The 20,991-nt window shown below is 44.0% G+C and overlaps 1 protein-coding gene across 2 annotated transcripts in view; it reads right to left on the bottom strand.

Moving 5' to 3' along the window:
• The window catches only part of LOC120062252 (E3 ubiquitin-protein ligase RNF130-like), a 78,522-nt gene that overhangs the window by 4,164 nt on the left and 53,367 nt on the right, over window positions 1-20,991 (bottom strand). Inside the window, exons 5-10 of one of the 2 annotated variants that reach the window (XM_039012076.1) lie at window positions 19,955-20,026; window positions 14,129-14,211; window positions 7,516-7,612; window positions 6,602-6,824; window positions 4,448-4,541; window positions 3,476-3,695 (exon numbers count right to left, since the gene is read on the bottom strand). In XM_039012076.1, coding sequence (XP_038868004.1) covers window positions 3,677-3,695; window positions 4,448-4,541; window positions 6,602-6,824; window positions 7,516-7,612; window positions 14,129-14,211; window positions 19,955-20,026 — 588 coding nt within the window. In that variant the 3' untranslated portion in view covers window positions 3,476-3,676. Of the gene's footprint in view, window positions 1-3,475; window positions 3,696-4,447; window positions 4,542-6,601; window positions 6,825-7,515; window positions 7,613-14,128; window positions 14,212-19,954; window positions 20,027-20,991 lie in introns of those variants that run through there. The other variant, XM_039012077.1, reaches the window with a different exon arrangement.

Raw genomic sequence — 20,991 nt, 5'->3', positions numbered from 1 at the left:
ATTACAAAAAACACCAACCGCAGAATATTTATGTGGAACATTTGTCAATATCAAATCAATCAGGGTAGATTTATCTGGGCATTTAAGATTTGGGCGAGTGGGTGAATTAATCAACTGGGTAAGATTCATAGAATTACAAAACATTTTTAAATCATCAGACACCGGCTTTAACCAACACCAGTTGAGATCACCAATCAAGATCATTTCACTGTAAAGAAGTTTAGACATAAGGTGCGTCAAAGAAGAAAATGCATCACCAAGAGCAGAGGGGGGTCTATAACAGCCAATCACAGTTATAGAGAGGCCCTTTGAAACCTCAATATTTAAAGCAAGAAATTCCAACTGTTTACAAATAGTTTCAGACTTTGCCACACTTACATGGAATTTAGATTTTACATATATAGCCACACCCCCACCTTTCTTAACCCGATCTGTGCGATAAACATTGTAACCACTTATACAAATATCCTTATCAAAAATAGACTTGCTGAGCCAGGTTTCAGAAAACACAATTACATCAGCATCAGTTGATTTAGCCCAAATCCTAACCCCATCAATTTTTGACAACAGGCTGCGTACATTTAAATGAAAAATACCAAAACCAGATCTTGATTTAAAATCAGAGGGGGTTTGGAGACATTGCATATCAGGGCCAGGGTTAGGTTGCACGTTACCTGATATCAACAACAGAAGAATAACTAAGCACCTCTGTTTAATAACCTTGCACGGCTTCTCTTTTTTAAGAGACCTACTGCAAGCGAATTCTACAAGTGAGTTTCCAGACAATACAAAACAGTCATTTAAAACCATTAGACTTTGGTAGTGACACAAATTCGTACTGTTCACATCATGCCACAAATGCATCGGCACTTGGACGAGTGGACCGAGTGAAAAAGAGCGAGTTCCTGCAGACAAAATGTCTAATGGACGCGAGAGTACATTGTCAGATGTACTCACCCTGCGACAATGTTCGTTTTCTCCAGAGTTCAGTAAAGTCAGTGCGCAAAGCAATACCACGTAAATTGTCATTTTCTCTGACCAAAAAACAAGAGGCCAACGAAAGTAAGTGGAGAGAGGGTCAGCGTGTATGTGAGTCAATGTGAGTGTTTGCGCGTGTGAGTAGATTGGGTGTTGAGGGCGATAGAGAGAACGGGTTGAGCTGCCACTGACAGCCAGGCGAAGAGCAAAAAGGAGCAGCTTGGACAAGACACTCCGCGGACGAAGGAGAAACTCAGGCCAGCCAGAGATAGGGTTACTTTGGTAAACTTCAAGTAATGAAGTTCCGAGTTGAGGAGGACCCGTGATCTTTACACCAGCAAAAATAAAATAGTTTGCACTACGCAACAACGAAGTTACGCAACCATAAATAAATAGATTATTAGTAGGTTAAAATGTACTAGTCACAAACAAACGACTTGACATGCTGCCATCTTGGATCAATGGCTCAGCCGCGAAGTGGTAGGCCACACCAGTTCACAGAACAGGACCGCTGAAGTGCGTAGCATTCAAAAATTGTCTGTCCTCGGTTGCAACACTCACTACAGAGTTCCAAACTGCCTCTGGAAGCAATGTCAGCACAATAACTGTTAGTCGGGAGCTTCATGAAATGGGTTTCCATGACTGAGTTCTCTGGGTTTGGCAGATGCCAGGAGAACGCTACCTGCCCGAATGCATCATGCCAACGGTAAAGTTTGGTGGAGGAGGAATAATGGTCTGCGGATGTTTTTTATGGTTCTGGCCACCATAGTTCCAGTGAAGGGAAATCTTAATGCTATAGCATACATTGTAGACTAATATGTGCTTCCAACTTTGTGGCAACCGTTTGGAGAAGGCCCCTGTGCACAAAGAGGTTCATACAGAAATGGTTTGTCGAGATCGGTGTGGAAAAACTTGACTGGCCTGCTTAGAGCCCTTACCTCAACCCCGGCAAACACTTTTGGGATGAATTGGAACGAAGACTGCGAGCCTGGCCTAATCGCCCAACATCAATGCCCGACCTCACTAATGGTCTTGTGGCTGAACGGAAGCAAGTCCCCTTCAGCAATGGTCCAACATCTAGTGGAAAGCCTTCCCAGAAGAGTGGAGGCTGTTGTAGCAGCAAAAGGTGGGACCAACTCCATATTAATGCCCATTATTATGCAATGAGATATTTGATGAGCAGGTGTTCACATACTTTTGACGTAGTAGTGTATCTAGAAAAGCTGATGCCTGGCACCATCAACAAAGAAAAATGTATTGTTATTCATACTTTAGTCTTAGCATCTGTAAATAAACCTCATTACAAGAGTCACTGGGATTGGACACCATCATGGACATTTGCAGTTGAGTAAAAGTGTGAGTGTGTGACATGGTGAGGTCAAACCGTGATGTTGTGAATCCTCAATGATCCTCAAACTGCTTTACAACCTCAAGCCAAGAGAGTTATACATGGAAGATCACCCGGACCATCTTTTGAATCATAGTAATCATCAATATCATTGATACCTCAATAAGATCTAAGCAGTGTTAGGTAAAGGTTTGTGGCCTGACGATTCTGATGTGTGAGGTTAGACATGTAATGTAATAGCTAAGAAATAGTGCCATCTACTGGGGATAGTTTTGCATTACTGACAAATATACAATGAGTGGACAAACATTAGGAACACCTGCTCTTTCTGTGACACAGACTGACCAGGTGAAAGCCATGATCCCTTATTGATATCACGTGTTCAATCCACTTCAACCAGTGTAGATAAAGGGGAGGAGACAGGTTATAGAATGATTTTCAAGCCTCCAGACAATTGAGACATGGATTGTGTATGTGTGCCATTCAAAGGGTGAGAATGGGCAAGACAAAATATTTAAGTGTCTTTGAACAGGGGTATGGTAGTAGGTGCCAGGTGCACCAGTTTGAGTGTGTCAAAAACTGCAACACTGCTGGGTTTTTCACACTCAACAGTTTCCTATGTGTATCAAGAATGGTCCACCACCCAAAGGACAATCAGCCAATTTGTCACAACTGTGGGAAGCATTGGAGTCAACATGGGCCAGCATCCCTGTGGAATACTTTCGACACCTTGTAGAGTCCATGCCCTGAGAAATTGAGGCTGTTCTGAGGGTAAAAGGGGGTGCAACTTAATATTAAGGTGTTCCTGATGTTTTGTACATTCAGTCATGGTCACGGATGAGCACAGAAGAACATTAAACTTTCTGTAGGGAGGTGTGTCTGGTTTAGATGAACAAGAATAATGGGTGCATTCAATAAATATAGTAACGCATGCACACACACAACTTAGTTTTTGTGAAATTTCCAGACTTTTTGGAGTAAAAATGTTTGACCATTAAAAATCCTATTTTCCCTAACCCTTCAGCTTAAAATAGCATTGTAACAAATTCAAGACCTGAAAAATGTCAGGACATTCGGGTGAAATGTTAGGAAATTGTGGTCCTGATAATGTATGAAAACCAAATACAACACTTACATTCACATAACAAGTCAAAAGGAGAGATCCACAGGGGTTTAATGTCTCAAAGCGCTTTGCCCTATTACAACAACAAAATTACTAACAATACAGAAAGGTACAGTAGTACAAGCTTACAAATACAATACAATACAGAAAAATATGGCACAAGAAGGCAACATTGCCACGAGGCTCCGGCAGAGAAAAGGTCTAGAGGGGCAACCACGTGATCCTCTTTACTCCTCCCACTCCAGGCTGGAAGAGAAGGAAGAGGAAATGAATGACATTTAGAAAATAAGGTTGCAGAAGAAATAAATAGCATGCAAGCAGGATCAGAGAAGGGAAATGTAATTGATCTGAACATAAAAAATACTTTTCTCTTGTGTAAGGTACTTAGCTCCAACACTTATGATTTTTTTTTGGAGTAGAGGGGATGGATGGAGGCTGTGGCTTCCGTAAATGGTTGTTCTGATCTAGGGCAATATTATGAAACACTACTCACACTGTCTCCGTTAATTGATGTGCAAACATGCACAATCCAATATTATCAAACTTTTTTTTTTACTCTAACCGCAAATGTATCAGATACATGCCAGTACCCATGTCAACTGTACTTGACTTCAGTACAAATATACACTATGCTACAATTGTGCTGTTAAAGTATTTCAATTTATGTTAGCTGCGATCAAAAGTGTAGTAAATTAATGGGACGCTACCACATTTGCCACATCTGAATAATAGTCGCAGATTGTTTTGCATCTGTCTGGACTGTATTCAAACTCCATTGTCTTGGCAATGGTTCAAAGTAGTCAGAGTTGAGCCAATTTCAGATATCCACAAATCCAGGAGGATAGGCCTGGATTCTGGCTTAGTTAACAGGAAATTAAATAGACAACAATATTCTGTGATAAAACCATCAGGACTATATGAAACCAAATCTTGAATGAAAGTACAATTGAATCCAGTAGTAGAATGATTTAACTATGGAAGTGGATGGTGGTACTCACTCAGGGCTGGAGAAGCTGGCAGTGGCCTTGATGATCATATAGAACAATGTGAGAGCGCTGAGAAGGCCGAAGCTGGCGATTATAAACCACTCCTCTGTCAATAAAAGGAAAGGAGGGGAGGGGGGGTTGTCACTGCAGCCCACCATGCAATGGGTTAAAAACCGACGAGTCCCCACAGGAAAACACAAAAGATCTTTCCTCTCTTTGAAAACCAATGTGAAGCGGGAAAAGTCAGGAGGATGAAGAGACGAGAAGATGAAGAAAGATGGGGCGTGTCCTTAAGATCCAGAGGAGAGCGACAGAGGAGAGAGGCAGGATGAGCTCGAAGACAGGAGATAAAGACCTGGAAGCACGGGCATAGTTTAAAGACAGAGTGTTATGCACACACAGGCAAATGTGCACATACACAGACAGACACATACGCATGACCTCCAACGCACCCACACACACACAAAAGCAAAGAACGCACGCACACATGCACCCACACAGCACACACCAACTGCGACAGAAAGAGAACCAGAGGTGTATGTAGGCCTACAGTACATGTATCTATACAATGCATGTACACAGAGTATACCAAACATTAGGAACACCTTCCTAATATTGAGCTGCACCCCCCCCCCCCCCCCCCCCCTCTTTTGCCCTCAGAACAGCCTCAATTTGTCAGGGCATGGACTCTACAAGGTGTTGAAAGCGTTCCACAGGGATGCTGGCCCATGTTGACTCCAAAACTTCCCACAGCTGTGTCAAGTTGGCTGGATGTCCTTTGGGTTGTGGACCATTCTTGATACACACGGGAAACTGTTGAGCGTGAAAAACCCAGCAGCTTTGCAGTTCTTGACACAAACCAGTGCGCCTGGCACCTACTACCATACCCCCCCGTTCAAAAGGCACTTAAATATTTTGTCTTGCCCAATCACCCTCTGAATGGCACACATACACAGTCTCTATTGTACCAAGGCTTAAAAATCATTCTTTAACCTATCTCCTCCCATTCATCTACACCGATTGAAGTCACATCAATAAGGGATCACAATGTTTCGTATACTCAGTGTATAGTGCTAATGTAAAGGCAGTGGAACTGTACACATTGAAAGAAGGAAATTGAGTCACATTATCAAACAGCATAAATTGGGTGGATTTAGGAAATAATGACTGATTCATTTATGGAAGTAGGCCTACCCTGAAACAGGGTTAGGTACTAAGAGTTATATAAGAACTCACACACTCTATTATTCCGATTTTGAGCTATTCACACTGATTAGCTGTGTTGTATGCATTACTGAATTACAATTACTAGCTTAAAGTGAAAGGACAGTATACAAGTAGTTGTCGTAATAACTGCAGTGAATGTTCTTATTTTGTTGCTGCAGTGCTGTGAAAATACATTTTTCCCCTTCATAAATAGTTATGCACAGTAAAACAGAGTAGAGTGTAACATGTGTTTTGGTAGGGGATTGGTACATTACAGAATGGCTTTTTGCCAGTTGTGCTTTTAGCCTTCTCGTGGTTGGGGTTAGGATCAGGGTGGGATAGGGATTTATGGATTATACAGACAGTGGCAGCGTCATTCAGGGGGGGGGGGGGGGGGTGTGTGACCTACAAGAGACAAGTCTCTGGGGCTGTGTGTATGTGTGTGTGTGTGTGTCAAAAGAGGGGATGAAGAGCGGTACGGAGAGGGCAGGGAGGGATTTAGAATATATATTTTGTGTGTGTGTGTGTGTCAAGTCAATTTACCAAAGGTTTGCAGCTCCAGTAAATATTTTGCTACTCTAGTTATTCTGTTTAAAAAGTCTGTTTTGCCTTCACTAATTATTTAAATGGCTTAACCAGAGACATTTTGTTTTGTCAAGGTTAATTCCTTCACTTAGTGTTTGAACTGAAAAGATGGAGCTTGCATTCTGATTTGCCAGGATAAAATAAAATTGTGAGACTTTTAAACACTTTTATTGGGTGCGTGGGTCACAGAGTGTGCCTGAACTAGAAAGGTTGAGAAGGAGAGAGAATTAAACAAAAAAGACAGAATTTCTGTTCTATTGTGTTCCAATTTTATAACACTGAATGTAACCTTTCATATCAATAAAGTCACTTGAAATAAAATTCAAATCTGAGTTGAAGACAAGAAAGTGTGTGTCCGAGGCGTAAGCTGCTTACTGGTGACGGCGATGTTGATCTCTCCGGTGCGCGGGGTGAGTTCTCCGCTCTCGGAGGGGATCTGGGGTCCGGTACCGAGGGGGCCTCGTTGCAGAGGCTCCAGGCTGATGGACGTCTCACTGGACAGGTCCACCACGGCCGTCCGCTGGCTGGCCATCGTCTGGCTGCGCCCTATCCTGTGGTCCATGTCAAAACCGGCGTTGTCCACGCACGGCAGGTTGGGCTAAAGGGGGAGAAGTAGTAAAAACACAGGGGTTAGGGGAATGTTATGGCTAGTGGTTGAAGTCCAATTTGTGTCATATTAACTTTTGCCAATGTTAGCTCACGCTAGAAAGAATAGAAGCATGGCACGTTTTTGTAACACAACTCGATATTTTGATCACTGACCCCGATTTTGACTCTGACCTTAACCCTAACTTCTGAGCAAGTAGCTCTTGTAGCAGCTCATCAGATCTAATGATACCACTTTAGTCTGTTCTGGTATGACTCTAATTTCTGGTGTCCGAGTGATAGTTCCATAACTTGCCAGCAGGGGGCATTCTAGGGCTATCTATACATGAGGTCATACACAGCTGGCATAAACCGAGGGTTACGCAATCGCCTGGATAAACATCTGTCACAATGACCGGGAGCAGTATGTGAAGGGCAATCTGGGGCAATCAAGTCTTAATCTACAAAACAACACATGCAGTTTAGTTAGACTGTGAAAGATTTTGTTGTATTCTGCAGTTAATCAACGTAAACATGTGAAATTGAGACATGTTTACATAATATCTTCTAAGGCCATCTTTTTCCTCTCATCATTTGGGTCAAGAGTAGCGTGTGATCAGGTCAGGAAAAAAAAGGGCTGAGGCCAAACCGGTACTGGCATACTAACTTTAACACATTAAGACATTGACGAGACTAATACTCACCATGATGCCCAGAGCTTTGAGGATGTTCAGCTTACACATGGGGCAGGTACAGTGCTCGTTCAGCCAGGGGTCCACACACAGCTTATGGAAGACATGTCTGTGCAGAGAGCGAGACAGAAACAAAGAACACGGTTGAAGAGCACAAAGCCACCTCCACAAACAAGCCCCCAAAAGGCCGACATGGGGCTCTTCAAAATCTGCTTTGGTCCTCTTTTCCCCCCTTTACATCCTGCGACTGGACAACGACTGCTCTGTTTGAGCCGGCTAGGAGGGCATGTTGTGTCTTTGACGGCAGCAGAAAGTTTGTGGAAAAAGGAAACGAGTCACGCTTTATAGACACAGAGTTGTCATTGTGGGGCAACTTAAGACACAAAATAGACATTGTGTGTCTTATGACACAAGGCGGCCATTGTGGATACGAGAGAAACATCCTTTAAAAAAAATGAATGGTCTGTTCCATATTATTAAATAAAAGGCGGACGGCCAGTTTCACTGCACTTCAAAAGGACCATTACGACCACATTCACGGTAGCTTCTCCTGTCTACCTGAGCTCCTTAATGTCTTTATTAAAAGGCAAACCATTTCAACGTTAAATATCCTTATGTGGAGCATCCATAAAACAATACAAGGCCCCATTATTGCTAAAAAAAACTATTCCTTAAGTGCTAGTAAAAACAATGCATAATAGAAAATACTCCTAAGGACAAACATAAAAGTGCAACGGTTGATTCTGCTAAGTGCCTGTCGAACATAGACTGGCATTTCCTGGGCATGGAGTGTAAAGTGCTGGTCCTTATCAAAGCCTCTTACAGTGGGGGCACCCGGCCTCTAGCACTGCTTTATTGGCTTTCAAGGCAGGCACAGAAAACAAGGGCTTTATACATTAATGAGGAGTCTGTTTACCATACAATGGCTTGGGGAGAAAGTCGGTGTGAGGTCAGAAGCAGAGCTGCAAGAGAGGGACTTCTGGATAAGCCGTGAGTGTAGTCAGACTCGGATAAGAGCTTGTGTTTCAGTTTGTTTGTTTCACAGTTTAAATGTGTGTGCCACAGGAGGTTGGTGGCACCTTCATTGGGGAGGACGGGCTCATGGTAATGGCTGGAGCGGAATGAGTGGAACGGTATCAAATACATCAAACACATGGTTTCCATGTGTTTGATGCCATTCCATTTAGTTCGTTCCAGCCATTATTGTGAGGCGTCCTCCCCTCAGCAGTCTGTGTGCGTGACTGTAACGAGTGTTGGTATCGGTCTGTGTATGCTATACGTGAGAAACTACAGTCAGGGAGAGATTGCGCTCAGAGCATTTGGTAGTATCCCAAATGGCACCCTATTCCCTAGGTAGTGTACTATATAAGGAAAAAGTAGTGCACTACATAGGGAATAGGGTGCCATTTGGGATGCATACTTTCTTAGAGCAGAGAAAAGATTTGACGGTCAGACAGACGGGTTATTAAAAACCATACCAGATGGCATCACGGGAAAAAACGCAACATACCAACCAGAATAAATGATGTTTGTTTTTCCTGTCTTGGTTGGTATGTTTGATTTATCCGGATGGCATCTGTTATGACATCTAATATGTTTGCCTGCCTGTATATCTGTATACCTTTCTGTCTGTCTGCCTGCCTGTATATCTGTATACCTTTCTGTCTGTCTGTCTGCCTGCCTGTATATCTGTATACCTTTCTGTCTGTCTGCCTGTATATCTGTATACCTTTCTGCCTGCCTGCCTGTATATCTGTATACCTTTCTGTCTGTCTGCCTGCCTGCCTGTATATCTGTCTACCTGTCTGCCTGTATATCTGTCTGTCTGTCTGTCTGTCTGTCTGTCTGTCTGTCTGTCTGTCTGTCTGTCTGTCTGTCTGTCTGTCTGTCTGTCTGTCTGTCTGTCTGCCTGCCTATCTGCCTGCCTGCCTTCCTGCATATTTGTATACCTTTCTGTCTGTCTGTCTGCCTGCCTGCATATCTGTATACCTGTCTGCCTGCCTGCATATCTGTATACCTGTCTGTATACCTGTCTGTATACCTGTCTGCATATCTGTCTGTCTGTCTGTCTGTCTGTCTGTCTGTCTGTCTGTCTGTCTGTCTGTCTGTCTGTCTGTCTGACTGAATGTAAATTTGAAGTCGGAAGTTTACATACACTTAGGTTGGAGTCATTAAAACTCGTTTTTCAACCACTCCACAAATTTCTTGTTAACAAACTATAGTTTTGGCAAGTCGGTTAGGACATCTACTTTGTGCATGACACAAGTAATTTTTCCATCAATTGTTTACAGACAGATTATTTTTCTTATAATTCACTGCATCACAATTCCAGTGGGTCAGAAGTTTACATACACTAAGTTGACTGTGCCTTTAAAAAGTTTGGAAATTTCAAGAAAATGATGTCATGGCTTTAGAAGCTTCTGATAGGCTAATTGACATAATTTGAGTCAATTGGAGGTATACCTGTGGATGTATTTCAAGGCCTACCTTCAAACTCAGTGCCTCTTTGCTTGACATCATGGGAAAATCAAAAGAAATCATCCAAGACCTCAGAAAAAAAATTGTGGACCTCCACAAGTCTGGTTCCTTCTTGGGAGCAATTTCCATAACGCCTGAAGGTACCACGTTCATCTGTACAAACAATAGTACGCAAGTATAAACACCACGGGACCACGCAACCGTCATACCGCTCAGGAAGGAGATGCGTTCTGTCTCCTAGAGATGAACGTACTTTGGTGCGAAAAGTGCAAATCAATCCCAGAACAACAGCAAAGGACCTTGTGAAGATGCTGGAGGAAACAGGTACAAAAGTATCTATATCCACAGTAAAACGAGTCCTATAACGACATAACTTGAAAGGCTGCTCAGCAAGGAAGAAGCCACTGCTCCAAAACCGCCATAAAAAAGCCAGACTACGGTTTGCAACTGCACATTGGGCCAAAGATCATACTTTTTTGAGAAATGCCCTCTGGTCTGATGAAACAAAAATAGAACTGTTTGGCCATAATGACCATCGTTATGTTTGGAGGAAAATGGGGGAGGCTTGCAAGCCGAAGAACGCCATCCCAACCGTGAAGCACGGGGTGGCAACATCATGTTGTGGGGGGTGCTTTGCTGCAGGAGGGACTGGTGCACTTCACAAAATAGATGGCATCATGAGGGAGGGGAAATTATGTGGATATATTGAAGCAACATCTCAAGACATCATTCAGGAAGTTAAAGCTTGGTCGCAAATGGGTCTTCCAAATGGACAATGACCCCAATCATACTTCCAAAGTTGTGGCAAAATGGCTTAAGAACAACAAAGTCAAGGTATTGGAGTGGCCATCACAAAGCCCTGTCCTCAATCCTATTGAAAATTTGTGGGCAGAACTGAAAAAGTGTGTGCAAGCAAGGAGGCCTACAAACCTGACTCAGTTACACCAGCTCTGTCAGGAGGAATGGGCTAGAATTCACCCAATTTATTGTGGGAAGCTTGTGGAAGGCTACCCAAAAAGTTTGACCCAAGTTAAACAATTTAATGGAAATGCTACCAAATAGTAATTGAGTGTATGAAAACTTCTGACCCACTGGGAATGTGATGAAAGAAATAAAAGCTGAAATAAATAATTCTCTCTATGATTATTCTGACATTTCATATTCTTAAAATAAAGTGGTGATCATAACTGACCTAAAGCAGGGAATTTTTACTCGGATTACATGTCAGGAATTGTGAAAAACTGAGTTTAAATGTATTTGGCTAAGGTATGTAAACTTCCGACTTCAACTGTATATCTGTCTACCTTTGTCTGTCTGTCTGCCTGCCTGTATATCTGTCTCCCTTTCTGCCTGTCTGCCGACCTGTCTGAAAAATCCCCATTAGTTCCTGCCAAGGCAGCAGCTACTCTTCCTGGGGATTATTAGGGATTATGTTGGTGCTATGGTTTGAGAACTGAAATACTGGTGGTTGTTGTTACTGCATATCCTTGGATATCCTCCAATAATTGGCTGTTGAGACTGTTCTGTATCTGTCTACCAGCCTGCCTGTCAGTCCATCTAAATATGACCAGAAAAACTTCCCTCCATTGACAACACACTGTCCTATAGACTGATATTAAATGTACAGAGACACAAATTGAGTGGCCGTCAAGTATACTCCCATTACTTCAATGCATTTAGTTATTGATTGGGGATAGCAGTGTGTACTTAAGGGAGGCCCCAATGGTGTTGGTGTTCAGAGATACTGAATGCAGACAGAGAAGGACGCAACATGCACACACATGATAAGGACTGATAAACTAAATTCTACATAAACAGCCCGATTGTCACCACTCCTTCTCTCGCTCCCTCGCCATTGTTTACTCATTTGTCCTCATTTCATCCCTCTCCCTCTGTTCCCTCTCCTCCAAGTCCGTGTGAATAAACCATGTGTTTGCCATCGGATCAAGTCTCAGTTCATGGCTCCTCTACTAAACTACAAGTACTGAGGTTACCCAGAAAACCTACTAGTGCATTCTTGGTATCATTGCAGTGTGACACACACACAGGTAGCGATGAAGGGCAGAAACCAAGGGTACATTTACCTTTCAACGACTAACATGACCAGTCAATCGCACACGTTATTCTAAATCTGTAATTAGCCCACCCATGGATTGTGGACAAAAATTAGCTCTTTAGCTAGCCCAACTCTGACACTAATTCAGTCATTTTGAAATGGTGATTATCGTGCATTGCATTGTGTATTACCTAAATAAACGATAGCAGGTTGAGGCCAGACAATTCTAACTTTTCAATTTCCTTTAAACGCTAGCTAGCGATTTTGAAACATGTAGACTATCAGCATGTCCACAACTTCTGTGAGGAACATACGTGAAGAAGACTCGCCCCTTTCAGCCTCATAAGAAGGACCTGCGTCCTTCACTTCCCCTTCTCACAGCAATCTGAGTGCTCCTCTTTGACAGAGACTGGATAAGCAAGATGGATGGAGAGCATTAATGGCGATTGGCCAGTTCAGTCCTGGACTGTGTTTACATTTCTGATATCTGATCTGGTCTGTTCTGGACCGAAGAAGGGGGTACGTCGTCCTTGCGTCAGTTGGGCCAAATGAAACACAGCCCCAATGCAATTATGCAGAGATTGGCTGGCTGATTCAGCTGCTACTCAAGACCAAGGGTGCATCTCCAAAGTCTAGGAGAACTTTGGAGATGCATCTGCAGAGACAGGATAGGTGAAAGCAATGTGGTCGGATGCCTACTGGGAATCGTCTTTCACCTGTCCAGTTCCTTCACATCAGTGCAGATGCAAGTAGAGGAACACAATCTGGATGTGCCATGTTCTGACCGAATGATTGATATGTCTTGACATGTCTTCAGAAGGACACCTTGGGACACATCTTGAGAGTGACTGTGATGACCAGCAGTGTCCTATCCCTTAGTCTAGTTTCCTAGTTTTATCCGCAAGGGCCAGAGAGGACACGGCAGATGGCGCAGGGAGGGGTGTGTGTGTGTGTGTTTCTGTGTATACGAGACAGAGAAAGACAGTGCCCGCGCCTGCGTGATTATGAGCCTAAGTGTGTGTGTACATGTTGCAGAGTGTGTGTGTGCGTCGGAGGAGGACGTTTAAGTACGCGTGTGTGTTAGTGCGGGGGGGGGGGGTGATGGTGGTGGATGCGCCTGGAGGTCATTTGGCAGCGCTGGGTCTAAATATAGCCGTAGCGAGCTTGCAGGGGTTACAACTCACAGCGAGAACCGACGGCCTTGATAGCAGAGTGTCTGCATTTCCAAATCAGACCAGACTCCATTTAGCCAGAGCTCCTCCCTCTCGCCCTCCCTCCCCCTCCTTTTTCCTGGCAAGAGCTTAAACAGACATGACATTTTCCACTTCCTTTGTAAACCTTAGTGATCCACTAAACCAACACATGCTGTATGTGTCCTACAACTGATCCCAAATCAGATCCAAATGGTCAAACCAGAGGTGATTGACAGGTAGTAAAAAATGGGATTTTATGGATTATACATTTTTCACCTGACCTGCACACATACAGTATTTCATTTTCGCTCGTCCTGTTTTCATATTCCTGTGGCGTTATGTATCTATATATGTGCAAATGACCTACGGCTAAATTGTGGTGGGGCGTGTCTCTGGTCTAGCCTGATGTGCGTCAGTACATTGGTCCCACTGAGCAGAGCTGCAGGAAAGGTGTGTGTGACGGATAAGTGTGGTGATTACCTCAGACAGGAGGAGAGATGTCAGGGACGGGTAGAAACGCACGTCACAGGAGGAGGGAGGGAAGGAGAGGAGGAGGGAAGTAGAGGAGGAGGGAGGGGATGTAAGTGGATGGTGTGACATTGAGAACGAGTGGATGGCGGACATGTTGCATTCCAAATCCGAGTGAGTGTCTGTTGCGTGTAAGAGGGGCAAGGACTGTGTCAGGCTGTCAGCTAAAACTCCAGGCTTAGGATGTATATACTGTAGGTACTAGGACAGACACACACAGTCTTGTACAACTAACCTTGTGGGCACACAAAATTCAGTCTCATTAAAGATCTGATTTTCCTTAACCCCTAACCCTAACCTCCTAGAAATAGCATTCAACCTTGTAGGGACAACCCCCCCCACCCCCCACAATCCCCACACACACACTCACTTGCAGGGCAGGATGCGGACCACGTCGTTAAGCTGGTAACCCTCGATGCACACAGCGCAGTGGTTGAAGTCCGGGTCTGTCTCCTGCAGCACAGGAGACAAACAGTACAGTCAGTGTTAGACAGCCACAATTAACAGGAAGTCATCAATTACAGAGGAAGTGAATGAACAGTGACAATGAAACAAATACTTCACTTTTGACCATTCATATTCAATAACAACCTGGTTACAAATAGCTGTTTTGTGCAACAGGCCGAGGTGGAAACGGTGCCAAACATGGTCAGTGTCTGACGTGTCTGTGACTAACTGCCCTGGCATGCCCATCAGTCAGGGTAATGCTTAAGCATGACATGGGAGGAAAAGAAGGAGAGAGAGAGGGGAGGAGTGGGTGGTAAGGGAGAGAGAGAAGAAGAGAGAAAGAGGTGTGAAAGGGGTGGAGAGGTAGAGCGAGATCGCGTGAAAGACAGTGACAGACAGGGGGATGACACTGAAAACATGACAAGAGAGGTATAGAGAGCCAAGGAAGAGAGGGAGGATGGTGTGATTGCTGCCATCGTTCTTTGAATCTAAGAGAGACTGACAGAGAGGGCATGGAGAAAGCAAGAGAGAGCGAGGTGGGGGAAGCGAGAGAAAAAAACAGCGTGATAAAGAAAGAGAGAAAAATAGAAACAGTGTGATAGAGTGTGATGAAAGAGAGAGAGAGAGAGAGAGAGAGCGCGTGTGATAGAGGGAGGGAGAGAGTGTGAGGGAGGGGGGAGAGAGAGAACAGAGTGTGATAAAGAGAGAGAGAGAGAATGTGATAGAGAAGGAGAGAAAGAGAAAAGAGAGAGAATCAATGCCATATTATTTATGGAGTGTGGCTATCTGTCTCTACTGACAGAGGAGAAGCCGCCACAGAGGCACAAGGACATACCAGCGCCCAGCCAGCCTGGTCGGGGACTGAATTAAGTAGGGAGGGGCTGATCGATATGACAGGAACAGGGCTCTGAGAGAACACAGACCCCGCTGTCTGCTATCTCTCCAGTCATACCTGGGAACACTAGCCTAGTCCGACATGCATGTGCTTTAGATAGCTCCACTGACTGTGTACAACGGTGGCCCCATACGACCATACAATTGCATGGCAATACTAGTCAGAAGAGTTGGCTTAAGCCCATATAGATGTGGGACCAGGCAATGTAAAATACTGATAATAATAACAATAATGTCTGTGTTTAGCTGAGATTTTTATCCAAAGTGAGTATGTAAGGTCCCTGCAGAAATCAAATCGCCAACTTAACTTTGTTCCAACAAACCAAGCCATCAGAACTGGCCATGCTGTTGGCAAAATTGGATGCGCAGTACTTCTGGGTATTCGAGTATTGATAAAGTCTGATAGCTTGTGTAGAACAGAAAATGATCTGTGCCAGGTTGCCATGCAGAGATCAATATAGAGAACAAAACATAGTTGTGAGGCCCATCTGACCTAGTGGGGCTGGCTGCTGTAAATGGCCACCTGATTAAATATGAATGCTCTCGTCTACAGCGACTGCTGGCACAGAATGAGGCCAAGGCACACAGCACAGACCAGGGCATACAACCGTTGAGTAAATGTCACAGTAAATATCTGGGTGCGCCATTTCTAAAAAGAGAGAGATTTTTTTTTTTTTTAAACTTGCCACATGCTATACATGCACATGATTCCCGCTATAAATCATACCTGTCGTAAACTGTGCATATTGTGAAAACGCCCATCAATTACCTTTTATGGTGAAAATAACGAAATTAGACCACAGCAGTTTCTAAAAGAAAAAGCCATGACAAATTAGATCAAATATTCTTGGAAGTGGTGCCAGAATGTTTTTGCAGTGACTCAGACTTTCACTGTAGTATTCAGCAAAGGACAGTGACTATTTCTGAAATAAATAAACTATGACAAATTGTTGTGGAGTTTGCAGAACATTTTATTTAACAATGTTTTGCATCAACTTTTACCCCCAACCTAAATATGCTCACTGCCCACAAATTCTGAAACGTTGTCTTGGCCTACTTGAGACATTTGAAATTACAAGGTGAACTGCCTGTTCTACCGTTATCTTAATGTAGCCAACATTTTAACCGCAATCCGGATCGGATTATAATGAGCGAAATAGGCCTACTTGAAATAGCTTATCTATTTAGTACTGTGAGGTAGGCCTAATTAAATGAGAGATGGGACGAATTGGATCTTAATTTGTTTAGGCTACGTTGGGAGTGTTAAACCATCACAGTCGGAAAACGTGAGGAATTTATTTTGCAATGACCATGCAAATAAAATAATCAGGAAATAGAGTCCTAACGGTCCTAACGGCATATTATTGTAGTTTGTTGTTATATATTTTTTATTTTTATGAAAAGGCATGTAATCTTATCTCCCATTTGCACAAAATACCACTTGCCTGCTTGCAATGCAATACTTCAACCACCACGGTCTAAAGTTTGCTGGAAGTTACGTGCACTCTCTCTTCAAGTAACATTTTTTATAGATGCCAACTTCTGTGTGAAAAGTGGCGCAGGAACGTTTTGGGGTATATTCTGTAAATATGCAGAGTTTAAAAATGAGGCCCCAGTCCCTGTGTGAAATTGGCCTCTGCTAAAATAAAGCAGATCTGTGTCACTAATGGCGGATTTTCAAGATGGCAGAATCTGAGACTTCTAGGGGCCGGGGATGACAGGGGTTGTAGAAGAGCAGAGATCATAGAGTTACTCGCCACAAGTCGATTTGCACTATGAGACACAACGGATGTTTTATCTTTCGGTTACGGATGTGATGGAATAGTCCCTGATGTGGCCTGAACGTGTCCTATGTGGACTGTGATTAATGGCTTACGGCGCTGACCAGTACGGCGCTGACCACTATTGAACGTGACCAGCGTCGGCGTTGACGGAGTTGACACGGGCCTGTCCTAGTGCCTAGCAAAATAGGTGACGGCACTGACCTTTTAAATAGATCGATCAATAGCTTGGCCCTTTTGAGTTGGACAGTGATGTTATTGTTCCTGAACAGATATCGGACGGCAGGTCCATGAAGGAAATGTCCCTCTGGCTGTGCAGTAATGTTTAATTAAACTAATGACCTTCATAGCTGTAACAACAGACCTCCATAGCAGCCGCAATATAGCAGTGAACGCTGCTACATGCAGGTCTGATACACAGTAGAAGTTATTTCTCAATTGGTTGGGGCATGTTGCTCGTAACTCCAAAGTTACTGCTTTGATTCCCGCATGGGTCCACAAACAGTGAACTTATGTGTTTGCTGTAATGACCAAATAAAGGTTGTGTCAATAAGGAAAGGGCAGCTAGGCTAGAATGCCACGTATTGTGTCTGGACAGTATCACGTATAATCTCCTTATCTCTCGACTGCAGCTCTCGCAAGCAGTCCTCGTCGGCTGTCAATGGTAAATGGCCAGGCAAGATCTCTCCATTACGTGCTCTTACGTCCAAACCTTGCCCGTGCTTGATGGCTTAACATAACCCCTTGTCCAGAGAGACGTCGTGGCCTGATAAACTGGCAGGTTATTTGTGACCGTTGACACTGTAGCCCGTTCTCATCTCTGTGATCACCATAACAGTCTGTATTTTCTACCAAGGGCCTTGGCCCCTTAGTGCCTGCCGGTAATTTCCAACTCCAACCTCCCCCTTCTCTTCCTCAATATCCAGCCTTGACATCCGGCTCAGTGCGGTCAATCACTCCCGGCAGACTTCCTCCTGATGGAAGGTTTCAATTTCTGCAGCGCACTCCAAGGCCCATGGTTAATTCATGGCCAGAGGCCTGTCTCACCCTTGACGAGGGCTCAGAGGTGAGAAGGGAAGAGGCCGGACGGAGGGGACCAACACTCTCCCACAACGCCCAACATTCTCCTCCATGTCCCGTCAGCCCTGACGCTCGTCTTCACTTGAGACATTCTAAGGATCTCCGTTACACATCAATAGCATTATACATTTTCAGTCAGATGTGATTTTCACTTTCTCCTGCATGTGTCAATGTTAAAAATACATCTGGTGTGCTCATAGGAGGATGTAGAAAGGATTTTAACCTGGGGTCTTTGTTTAGTTCTTCTGGTTACTCATGTTGACTACCAACCACATATTCTGGAATATTTGAATAGTAAACACAAGCAGGTTTTGTATTGAACAAGAGTGGAAGATCCCTCAATCAATAAATCAATCCTCTCCTTTGACACGTATGGCTTTAGCCATTCTCTGCTTGTATTTTATAACCTACCCACCCCCACAACCCACGTCGGTGCTAAACGACATCCTTAAGCTGATCCTTCAGCAGCCTGCCATCCTGCCCTATTATCCGTCCATACACTCATCAGTCACCTTTGATGACCTCATCCAGAGCTGTAAACCCTATGCCACAGCGAAGTGAGAGGCATAAATAAAGAAGAAAGCCTAATACAATGATAAACGTCCCGGTGTCAGATGCTTCAGGGCCACAGACCCTGGAAGGACTTGATTAGTGAGAGAAACGTGGTGGATGGAGAAACTGGATCCTGGACTTCTTGATGGACCAACCCACAGGTGGTGAGGGGAGGCAACATCACCTCCGTCAAGATGAACCTTAACATGAGGACCCCTACAAAGTGTGTGCTTAGTCCCCTCCTGTACTCCCCGTTCACCCATGACTGCGTGGTAACGCACGACTCCAACACCATCATCAAGTTTGCTGACGACACAACAGTTTTAGGCCTAATCACCGGCGACAATGAGACTAACAGGGAAGAGGTCAGATAACAACCTCTCCCTCGACGTCAGTAAGACCAAGGAGATGGTTGTGGACTACAGGAAACCGGGGGGTGAGCACGCCCCCATCCACATCGACAGGGCTGCAGTGGAGTGGATCGCGAGCTTCAAGTTCCTCGGTGTTCAAATCACTAACGACTTAAAATGGGCCACTCACACGCGCACAGTCATGAAGAAGGCGTGACAACACCTCTTCTCCCTCAGGAAGTTGAAAAGGTTTGGCAAGGGCCCTCAAATCCTCAAAAGGTTATACGGCTACACCACTGAGAGCATCTTGACTCGCAGCATCATTGCTTGGTACGGCAACAGCACCAATCCCGATCGCATGGCGCTACAGAGGGTGGAGCGGACAGCCCAGTACATCACTGGGGCCGAGCTCCCTGCCATCCAGGACCTCTACATCAGGCGGTGTGAAAGGAAGGCCCAGAAAATCATTAGACTCCAGCCACCCAAGCCATAGACTGTTCTCTCTGCTTCCGCATGGCAAGCGGTACCGGTGCATCAAGTCTGACATCAACTGGCTCCTGGACAGCTTTAATCCCCAAGCCATAAGACTGCTACATAGCAAACAGAATGGTTACATGGACTATCTGAGTTTACCCTTGTATTTGTTTTCTCTATGCACACTAACAGGACTCTACACAAATCACACTGTCATTCCAGCACACACACAACATGCACACAAATGTATACTGACTCTACACACACACGCACATACAATCATCATAGACGCTGCTGCTACTCTGTTTATCATATATCCTGATGCCTAGTCACCTTACCCCTATACATATCTGCCTCTATCACTCCGGTATCCCTGCATGCACGTTGTAAATATGGTATTGAAACTGACCCTGTATATAGCCTCTTACTTTCTCATGTTCTTCTTATTTGTTTTTCTCGTGTGTTTTTGTTCTACCTTATGTTATTTTTAGTGCTACACTGATATATTACTCCATTGTTGGGTTTGGAGCTCAGAAGAAAGGCATTTTACTGTATTTGTGCACGTGACATAAAAAAAAAGTGAAACTTGAAACAAGAAAGCAGTGCTGGCAGGTGTACCTTGTCCCCTTTCTTCACCGTCCTGGTTGTCAGCTTCCCGATTGCTTTCTTAGCGGCATCTCCAAGTCGACGCTGACACAGAGAGAGAGAGAGAGAGAGAGGGAGAAAGAGGAGTGGAGAGGAGAATATAAAGGTGAATATGGAGAGAAAAATGTAGCCCGAAGGTTGAATTAAAAAGAACAATGAAATATACCTTATTCAGCACAAATGACTCTTAAACTAATTTCCCAAAACTCCATAGTGTAGCTCTATTAGAAATAGCTAATTGAAGAACATAAATAACATTCACACTCATTTCAATGGCTGGGAACCTTTTTGCTTTAAACATTTTGAACCATTGGAGAATTGGAACAAAAATAGTGCAGTACATTGAGCTCTAGCCCAGTCAACCGAAGACATGGCAAGTTCTACTGTAAAAATAGCGTTAATAATTGATCTTGGGACTTTTCAACCGAGGGCAGAATAAGGTGCCAATGAGGGAGGTTCAGTACATTGGGACAATGCTGAAAGACCTAGAGCCAGAATCATAAGCATTTTGCTGTATTTTACACTGGAGAGGAATAACAGGAAAATGTTAATTGTGAGGTCAGTGTACAAAGAAACAGAACACTGTCTCATCTTTCAGGCATGGTTCTTCACGTTTCTAGAACCCTTTGAGAAAATAAGTGGCGCAATCCTTGCACAGATGCCGAAGCTTAGATGTCAGGGTCTAATTTTAGCTATGTATTCACAGTGTGGAGAGAGACAGACATTTGTAAAGCACATATGCTGCAGAAGGGAAAGACCTTGTTCAGTTTCTTTCCACTGATTAAACAGGCTGCTGATTTGGCACCAGTACTGTAGACACAGTGACATTGATTGAGAGTGAGAGCGAGAGAGAGACAGTGTGTGCATGTGTGTGTGAGAGTGAGTGACACTCCCACTGTGCCAAGGCATCAGCAGAAGTATTAGGTCTGGTCCATCCCATTAACTACTACTAGAGCTCAGTGTGAGTGTAGTGGACTTATCTCACTGACCTAAGTGGATCTTCACTCATT

The sequence above is a fragment of the Salvelinus namaycush genome, chromosome 17 (assembly GCF_016432855.1).
Source record: "Salvelinus namaycush isolate Seneca chromosome 17, SaNama_1.0, whole genome shotgun sequence".
NCBI lineage: Eukaryota > Metazoa > Chordata > Actinopteri > Salmoniformes > Salmonidae > Salvelinus > Salvelinus namaycush.
The sequence above is the reverse complement of the archived record's forward strand: the minus strand, read 5'-3'. Positions and strand labels throughout refer to the sequence as shown.